Genomic DNA, 9,781 nt, shown 5'->3' with positions numbered 1-9,781 from the left:
CTACCATTACACTATCACATGGAAAAATGATGGAATTCATGTGGACTAATGTGTCATGCAGTGAGACCCCTGTGGGCAGCTGTCGAACATGAACAACCAAAATTTTCTCCCACAGTGATCATTAGTCACGACAACAAAAGCAAGAGATACCTACATAGGTCCAACAACCCCTTTTGTCAAAACTCAAAACTGCAGCCTCGTTGCAACAATAATATTGATATACTTAGTTACTTGAATGAAAACATATCCTTTCCTGTCTGCTGAAGACTGTTCTATATAGACACCAGCAGCTCGCTCCATGAAAAACTTGCAGAGCCTAACAGTATCAGTTGTACCACAGAAACCAGTATTCCCATCAGCGATCTTCAAGTGATCTCTCATCTCCTGCTCATTCAAGCCTCAGTTCGAGGCTTTGAGCAAAGAAGAGGTGTTTTACCTTGCTCGGGCCAGTGTCATAGCGTTGGTTATCCGTCGAGGTCTCTGCCCTGGCTCATTGCTGTCATTAAAAATACTGCCACCAAAAGACAAATGGTATCCAATTGCCTGGTAATCAATAAACCATGGCGACTTGAACTGGGTTGAGCATCATAATCCTTGATGCAGTCCCATTGGGAAGTCCTCCACGGTTTCCTGGCGAAATTGTGGGATTCACGGCCCTCTTGTGATCTATGGACGATCACTAGGTGCCGACAAATCAGCTTGAAGCTCTTCGAGTTCCAAAGCGCCTCTGCAACTTCAGCCTCAAACCTCCCTCCTAGTATGTACCATGAATAGGATATGAACATAGTGGAGAATGTACTATTGGTCATTCCATGTTAGACTTGAGCTCAGGCATATGGCTGAAACCATGGGGTGTGCCCAAAAACACAGCTCACTAGCACCACTTTTGCATACTGGTGCAACAAGTCACGATTTGGAAGAACACCGAAGCGATGCAAAATTAAATAAAATCAAATTTATTTCCTTCCATCGTTATCCACAACCTCCACAACCCCTCACTGAAACAATGTGATCCCTTTTATCTTTTGCTTTAAGGAAAGCTTCACGAAAGGTTAACATGCATTTCTTCTCCAACCATGGAAAATATATCACCCACCCTGCAAGTGGGAGCAAAAACAAACAGAATTACTCTTAACAGAATTTCTACAACATAATTTGCCTTAAGGCAGATTAATATGATTAAGTTTTCAAAATTGATGTTGGGATGAAATCTAGATTAATATGATTTTTGTAATTGATTTTGGGAAGAAATCTTCTAGCACCTTGACGCCATAGATATTTTTATAAAGTCCCTGTCTTCTCTACTTTCTTTAACCATTCCATTTTCTTTGTTTACCTTTGAGTATCTATGTTCACCTCGGCTAGCCATGCTGTTAGATAGACCTGCAACTCAAGGATTCAAAAATCAGAAATGATGAAAGCGAAGGATTTTTTATTGGTCAAAGGAAAATAATAACGGTGGAAGTCTAGTTAGTTAATTCCTAGGCTTACAAGAAATTATCAAAAACTCGCTCAGACGGTAAAAGTTAATGATTTTGGATAGCAACCAAATAGCTAGAGCTGTGCTAGTTGTCTGTAAACTGACGTTCAAAAAATGAGGATAGCAACCAAATAAAAATTCCGCAACAGAAAACAGTCCATCCACAAGGCTTCAAAAAATTTCAACGTAACTTCCTTGGTAAAATTTGCTAGAAGTGAGCATTAGAGTATTATTTTCTTTCCGGTGGGTAAAGTGGACTCTGAATGAATTTGTGGTTGTGGTGCAGTATGTCAATCATTTTGAGCTCTGCAGTTAATTTTTATCAATCAATACATATTTAAAAGTCAAAAGTATGGCTGCTAATAAAAAACTGTTATAGGTACAGAACCTTCATATAACTGACATAGATATTAATCATGAGATGCATTCTATTCCTCCCAGGAGACGTGTTGGAACCAGGGCATCTGTATCAGTTTCTTATTCTGAAAATTCAAACTTTTGATCAAATCATAAATCACAACATTCCGGGCTTCAAATTCTTTGAGGCATTGCTTGTTTTTACTTGCCTGGGTAAGTGCGTTTACCCGGGCAAGTGTTTCCCAGTGCCTGGGTAAGCATGCTTCCAGCTTTTTTGTACACTTAACAGTTGCCCGGGTAAAGAGAGAGCTGAGAGGGCAAGAGCGCTTACCGATGTGGTTCACCAGATGGGTAAGTGATTTACCCAAGTTAAGGGAGGGTAACTGATACCCTTGTGGCCTATTGCCATAATTTACACAGTCTGGATCTTAATTGGACCAGAACAGGTAAAACCAAGTATGACCCTATTATAATCGAGGCTTAAAATGCAGACTCAGACCTAGAGCTGGCCCAATTATTAATCAGGATTATCAGGTCCGACCCAGTACAACCCGGTTATTATTTTTATAAGTATGATGTTCATTACCATAAAGAGGGAGGGAACACCTGGTTATAACATATAATTGATAGATATATTTTTAATATGTAATTTGGTAATAAACCTACTCATTTTTTAAAAAAATAAACACATTCAAACATGATAATATGATAATAGATAGCTGGGTCTGCTCAATCCATTGATGGCCCTAAGAATAAGGTGTATACACTGCCAATTTGTTGTACACACTGCATGAAAATTCTACATATTGACCAATTTGGAAAACGTAAGATCCCATCTTATGTAATTATCTTCAACAATCAGCATAATAATCAATATAAGGCAGGTGAATCAATTGTACAAGCAGACTAACAAATTTCAACTCAAGAAATTAGACCAAAATCAACCTGATAATATGTGATAATTCTACTTCAATTTATTGACCTCAGTCAGGACTTCTTTCCATGAAAAGCAGTAGTCGTATCATCATCGTATGATATTGAATTTGTTTTAAATCAAACAGCATTTCCTCTTGGACCAATACAATGGTAGCTCATACCTATCTGAATCTCCTTCATATGCACATAGATATAGATTATGAACTGTTTGTTTCCTAACATCTAGTCGTTATGGTTTCCATTCCTGTAAAAGCCCATTACCCAATGTTGGTCCCAGCTATCTGGGGTCTTGGGAGGGAAAGATTGGATGCAGTCCTAACATTTGGCATTTTTTGCACAAAGTGGCCGCTCTCAGACTTGAACCCATGTTCTCACACTTGCCAGAAGTTTTCTGTTCATGTATTTTTCCTATTTAGTTTTCCCTATTTTCCTCTAATTTTCACAAGATGTCATGAAATTAATTGCCTTGAAGGCATAGTTTTCAAGGCAAGAAGGGGGGGTGCCTTGTCACCAAGTCATGTAGGTGATTGATTATTTAAAAAAAAAACATGAACCCTAGGATAATTCCACAGCAACCAGCAACCATTGGTTTGGCAGACTCTTAGGAAGCTGAAACATGAGCCCTTCTCATTGATCTAAGGTTTGCCAAGTCTCTTGGTGCAAGATCACTGCTGGTGGAAGGTGATTCTAGGAATGTCATTGGCTGGGTTTCCAACTTTGATAGGGGCCCCTGGAGATTTGATCATCTTCTGAAAGAGAGATCCAGGAGACCTCAGACCTCTCTTGCTTGTTTAGATGGACCCCAAGGGAGCTGAATGCTTTAGCTGTTTCTCTTTCGAAATTAGGGGTGGATAATTTTTTTTATAATGTATAGTGCAAATACTTTACCTTGTAATTTTTGGGTTTTCTGTTTCTTTGTACATCCTTCATGTTCATCCCCCCCCCCTGTTTGATTCCTTTTGAATAGAAAGTTACCTTCTCTCAAAAACTTTTCACTAGTAATTATCTATAATCTTTACAAAGAAGTGTAAACTTCATATTAAAACATAGAAAATCAACATATTAATAAGAAGAAAAAATCAGAAAATATAGGGTTGGGCCCCTGTTTTTGTCTAGGAAAATGAGAAATGAAACGGTGGAAGTAGATTATTACACAAAATTTTAAGTTCTTTCTTGCTTATCCATTTAGGTTTTGAAGTCTTCAAGGGTTTAAGACAGCACAAACTGACATGTGTTGATTGAACCCTAAGAACTAAGAAAATAGTAAAAAGAAACTAGTCTATAACCCACAAAATTAACAATTTAGTTTAATAGTTGTGTATTTTATTATTATAATCTCAAAAAACACAAAAATCATAGTGCCATGTACAATATAGCTAGGTGCTTAAGCAAGGAGACCCTCCATGGCACCTGTTGCCTAGGTGTTGGCTTGTTGCCTTGACAACTATGCTTGACGGGAAAAAATACATTATTTCAATATAAAAAGGCGTACCTGTAAGATCTCTTGGTCCGGGTGATGGTTAAATTGTATAGTTTGAGTATTAGATTCCCAACCCTTTATCCTAGGAAGAACTGGTTCTTGAGTTTCTTCAGAATATAAGTTGCTTATGCTCAACTCATTGAATTCTCCTGGATAAAGCTCATCTGACCAACACAGTCCTGTGCTTTGTTGTTGAACTTCTTCACAACTAACAGAGAGTAACTCAACCACAAGCAATCGCTGCCCAACCCAACAAGACACATGTATAAGATCAATAAACGATTTAGTCTATTGCAGACAACAGAAAACAAATTAGCCATTACCTTGAAACTTAGCTCCAGGGAGAACATCTGAACAAGCTCCTGCCCCAAATTTTCTGAAATAGTTCAAAATTCACAATAACCACCATGTGACTTTCTCAAAGAGAAAAAGAATTTCATGATACCACTTGAACCTTCACCATAAAGTAATGAAATATTAAAAGGGCAACCAACCCTTGACAACAGAACAGTTTCAAAAGTGAAGGAGAAAAGCCAAGTTATTTTACCTTCAAAGATATCCCATAATGCTGAAACTGCATTTCTTTTATACTAGTTTGAAAGTGGTTCATATACTCTTTTTCTTGTGATAGTCAATACTGGGGCAATAAATAGGTGGATATCCTCTGGTGATTGTTGAATTAATTGCTTGCTCGTTGCAATTCTCAAAGTTGTTTCTTAATGCAAATTCTTTCAAATTGTATCCCATTTAGTACTTCACTGTTTTGGGCTTTCTCTGGCTTCAACATGCTTCAGGATTTGGTTACAGTCCCCATGTGGCCTCTAGGGGCATCCTATAAACTAGAGTCCCTTGTGTTACAGTCATCAACATGCTTTAGAATTCTCAATGTTGTTTTTGAGAATTTGGTTACAGTCCCAAATCTGATTTTCAACAACATAACAAAAGGCGCCTCCTTGCTAAACTTCTCTTGCAGCAGGTAAACTTGCAAATTTTAGGTTTTCTAGCATCAATTGGCTAGGGATATTAAGGCTCTTAGAACTACAGAATCCACCATTATTCAGACCTTCACAAAGCCACTGACCCCAAAGCCTTCTTTTTCCTGGAAAAAAAAAATGTTGTATTAAGGAAGGGGGATGGGGAGTAGGACTATGAGGCTTATCCTCTTGATTACTTATCCCAAAACATTCGTATGCTATGTCTTGCTTGTGGAGAATCTATACTATGTACTAATCTTCTGTCTTTTGTGGCTGGAACTCGGGAGTGGATCCAAGCCTCCTTCAGACTTGGAAGCTCTTTTCAACGCATCCTCTAATCCACCCAAGAAAAGAGGCAAGATCCTATGGAGAAGTACAAGGGAAGCAATAGTTTGGTCTATTTGGTAAGAAAGGAACCAAAGGGTTTTCAATGGTAAGCAACGGCTAAAAAATGCTTCTATTGAAGGCATTACAGTGAAGGTAGTTCATTGGGTTAAAACGATGAGCATCTTTAGTCCATCTCCATTGATGATATAATAAGACAGTGGTATTGGGTGGCAAGTTCTTTGACAGCCATATCAAAGGTTAGCTCTTAATGGTTACCACTTCAAGTAAATTCAGTTAAACTCAATTTTGATGGCTACAGTGTGAGCAGTCCTGGCCCCTCAAGTATAGAAGGCACCTTATACTCAGGCCACATATTCCATGAAAATTCAATGAGAGCATAAATCATGACTGTACTTCAAAAATGAGGCTAGTAAGGTCCCTTGTCTTTAGATTAAAAGGAGATAATGTGGTCCTGGGATGGCTAATGAATGACAGACTTGTCACGTGGCAGTTTTGATTCATCATGAGGGAGATAAAAGGCTTGGGTAAGGATATCATCTTAAGCTGTCAGTGGCAACCAAGAACTGCTAATGCAATGGTGGGTGATCTAGAAAACAAGGAGTTAGTAGACAACAGCTTCTTTGGGTGAGCCGGGGGGGGGGGGTAATGTAAATCTAGATTCTAGACATGTAAATGAAGAAATTAAGTGATGTGAAATTGGGATGATTGGCACTTGTTGTAATAACTGATTCCTTCCTCATAATTAATAAAATTCATCTGTTACCACTAAGAAACGCAGAGTACATTTAAGAACTGTTCCAATTTCTAATGGACTTGAACAAGAATTAAATGCATCACACAACTAAAATGGAAAGTACTCTCAGATACGTACAAAGTACAAACACAAAATAGAAAATAAATTGGCAGGTGATGTCAATTTGTGGCATCATGTCTGACGATGGCTTGAGCTTGACAAGGGCTTAGAACTTTGGCTTGCTGAGGATGGACCTTGGTCCCGCAAGATTGCAGGCTGACCTATGCTTAAGCCAGGACACTTTTGCTTACTTGAAAGCCGTGGATCCTCTTAAGCTCAAGTCTAGATACTTACAACATATGGGTCTCAATTCCATCTGTATAATGGTCTATTGTTCTTGTCACCACCACTTAATGGCTCCTCAAATCTGTTGCTTGGATAGGTTTACATCCAAGTAACAAACATTGAAATGTGACCTTCATTCTTAGTATCAAGGTCCTTACTAATCAAGGAGCAAGAATTAGATAATGGATGCCAAGACCCAACAAACACATTGTAATTGTACAACTTGGAAACAAGGGGAAACACAGAAGCATTAAAATTTAAGTATACTACTATACCAAAATGTGGAATTGACCAAAATCTGAAGACCGGAATTCCCCCACCATCACCATTGTCATTCTTATCCTCTGAAGCACTAGAAAATTGTACAAGCGGGCTACTTGCTGGTCCTTTAAGAAAACACCGCATGGAGCTAGAAGTGTTTGCCATGTGTGACACAGCAGTCACCTGTATCATATCAACAAGAAGCAGTACATCAACCAGATGGATCGCTCATTTGGCCATCTTCATTATTAAATAAAGAAATTAGGACTTCTGACTGAAACCATAGGGCTTCTTTCAACACATTATTGTTCTAACCACTCTAAACACCCCGAAAATTCATACCAGCTCAAGGTCATAAGCCATCAACTTTAGAACCCCGGAAATACCAATAAATTTAATCAAGAAGTTACTGTTTTTCAAATATAGAACTTTTGAATCCCCAATAAGTTTTAAGTTTTAACAGGCTTTTAAATAAGCACAGTCAACACAAAATTTCAACTAACCTTACAAACCCAAATTCAAAAGCCCATAACCACCAAAGTTGGCAACAATTCTTGGTGGTTATGGGCACTAGCCTTCCCAAGCACGAATTGGTTGCCAATTTTGGTGGTTATGGACACTAAGATCTTATTGTTACCTCAAATACACTATAACTCAAAAGCAAACATGAACATTCTGAACCCAACTATTTATACATTTTAAGCATACATACCATATCCTTGTAAGATGATAGAAGCTTTCTCCCATGAATCTCCTATGAAAAAATCGGTGAAAAAAACATTGTTAGCTACGCATATGAATCTAACGAGAAGTAAGTAACACCAATATCATATTAGAAATCTAAGGAACAACTTGGTACACCTTTACTTTGCCATCTATATAAGATTTATTGACTTGTCAGTATTTGACAGAGACAAAGTTAACATCATGCTCTTGAAACCAATATTGCTATCATTAACATGCATGCCAACCAAGTGATCTACCATTATAATGCCATGGATGCTTATAGGTGGCATAACATCACAACCTTTTGTTGTTGTAATGGTAAATATTCATTAAATATTAAAAGCATTCACGTTTAACATAAGAATATCAAAGGTATTAAGAAGCAATGAGAATATAATATTATAAAAAAAAACATTACAGTCCCCCCCCCCAAAAAAAAACAGCCTATATAAACACCTAGGAAACACTACAAGAACCAAATCTACCACCTCAGAGATTAAATTTATAGCCAAGATATCACCAGTCAAGGTAAAAACGTATATACAGGCCAGAAGCAGAATTCAAAAATATAGGCTAACCAAATCCTTAGCAGCATCCCTGCATCCCGCCCAACCAGTTCAAGAAGCAGAACAGCCTGGCGTGACACATCCGACACTCTGCCTCCATCAAAATCAGGAGGTAGATCCACCTCGATGATGAAAAAACGTGGTTCCATCCATCTAGATGGACCAACCCAATCTAGATGCTGTTATAGATTAGTTTGGTTTAAATGAAGGGTTCATCATTCGAGTATGCAGTAGGATGTTCTTTACTGACGTAACACTGTTGCAAAAAGCGGTTCCATCCATCTGGATGGGCCAACCCAATCTGGATGCTGTTATAGATTAGTTTGGTTTAAAATGAAGGGTTCATCATTGCAACAGTGTTACGTCAGGAATTCTATTTGTGTTTGAATGCTAGCGTATAAACTATAAATCTCCAACAAATAAACCACCAAAAAAAATTCCTACTGCCGAGCGTAAGACGAATTAGGACATTGATATAAGAAAAGTAACATACAAAAATCAATATTAACAAAATCGAATCAAATCAAACTCATAAACAACAGTCCGAATAATTTCAATCTGGATGATGAAGCTTACCTGTTGACGAGCCAATTTGTGGCAAGCTTTTCTTCGAATATTGGGCATGTCGCTTAAGCAACCTAAATCCATTGCAGACATGTATCTAATTCAACAAGTCCCCAAATGAGACCTAATTATCGGACCGAACTAAAATCCAGGAAGAGAAGAGAAAGAAACAGAAATAAACTGAACGTTGAAGAAAGAACGGACGAGAAGTTGTACAAATACCTCTGCCGGAGATAATCATTGACGAGAGAGGTTGCGTGAGATCTCCCGCTCGAAGATGCCATGTACCATTGTTGCTTGTGAGAGAGCAATTTCGACCATTGGTTTCGGAGGTTTCTCTGCGCAGCAGGTCTCCAGAGGCGTGTTGCAGGGGACGAGAAACTAGGGTTAGGGATTGGGCTAAGGCTGGGGTTTTGAAGCTTGGTCTCCATCTGTTCGGAAGATGAATATGGAGTTGAAGTCATGGTTTGAATCGTTTGGCGAGCACCGATTTCTGCAACTATGCTGCTAGACAACCTCCCTCGTCACTATGTTCTACACTTCTACTTAATGGTTGGTGACACTTGGTGTGAATCACGACTCGCGGGACAAAAAAAAAGGTTCTTTGATTATCTCCGTGAGTGAAAAATTCCCGCCTTATATTCGGAACATCTCCCATGAATAATAAATACGAAGTACGGAAGATGTTTACGATATGCGGCCAGGACATACTGTGAAGAGTTCACGTCTCCGCCCCCACAAGGGCCATCCCTTCAACGTTTTAAAAAACGACTCGGAAATGGAATCGTTCTGTTGTTTTTTGGGTCAATCATCCGATCATCTGGTTTGAATAGATAGCTTGTTCTGACAGTAAAATTAAAAAAATTAAAAAATGGTCAAAACCGTTGAACAAGTCAATTAGTCAACGGTTCGATTGCCAAGGTCAACAGTTTGTTGACTTTTTTAATGGATTTTGATTAGATTCTAGGTTTTGGGTAAATCGAAACTAGTTGCTTGAACGGTTCCCGGGCC

At 38.5% G+C, this 9,781-nt stretch overlaps 1 protein-coding gene across 3 annotated transcripts; it reads right to left on the bottom strand.

The window, feature by feature from the left end:
• Positions 1-19: 19 nt before the first annotated feature.
• Positions 20-9,379, bottom strand: LOC104598884 (uncharacterized). 3 transcript variants are annotated; one of them, XM_010261162.3, is made up of 8 exons: positions 8,993-9,379; positions 8,783-8,867; positions 7,627-7,668; positions 6,929-7,097; positions 4,577-4,629; positions 4,266-4,493; positions 1,337-1,383; positions 20-1,097 (listed from the first exon to the last, which is right to left on the bottom strand). In XM_010261162.3, the coding sequence occupies exons 1-8, from the start codon at positions 9,232-9,234 to the stop codon at positions 1,043-1,045; spliced, it is 921 nt and encodes a 306-aa protein (XP_010259464.1). In that variant the 5' UTR covers positions 9,235-9,379; the 3' UTR covers positions 20-1,042. The 3 variants fall into 3 exon arrangements, 2 of the variants coding, with proteins under 2 accessions (XP_010259464.1, XP_010259476.1); XM_010261174.3 differs by having other exon boundaries at positions 8,783-8,844; positions 8,993-9,291; XR_735436.3 differs by having other exon boundaries at positions 934-1,097; positions 1,263-1,383.
• Positions 9,380-9,781: the final 402 nt, after the last annotated feature.

Source organism: Nelumbo nucifera, chromosome 3 (genome assembly GCF_055504915.1).
Source record: "Nelumbo nucifera cultivar China Antique chromosome 3, China Antique-T2T, whole genome shotgun sequence".
NCBI lineage: Eukaryota > Viridiplantae > Streptophyta > Magnoliopsida > Proteales > Nelumbonaceae > Nelumbo > Nelumbo nucifera.
This window is presented reverse-complemented; position numbering and strand designations above follow the sequence as displayed.

What these genes read in the sequence shown, in the direction of transcription:
- LOC104598884 (XM_010261162.3), bottom strand. Translation starts at nt 9,234, where the DNA reads ATGACTTCAACTCCATATTCATCTTCCGAACAGATGGAGACCAAGCTT. An exon ending in TTGGTCAATTCCACATTTTG is followed by an intron (nt 4,630 to 6,928) that starts GTATAGTAGTAT and finishes GAACTATTTCAG; the next exon opens with AAAATTTGGGGCAGGAGCTT. An exon ending in CCCTGGAGCTAAGTTTCAAG is followed by an intron (nt 4,494 to 4,576) that starts GTAATGGCTAAT and finishes TGGGTTGGGCAG; the next exon opens with CGATTGCTTGTGGTTGAGTT.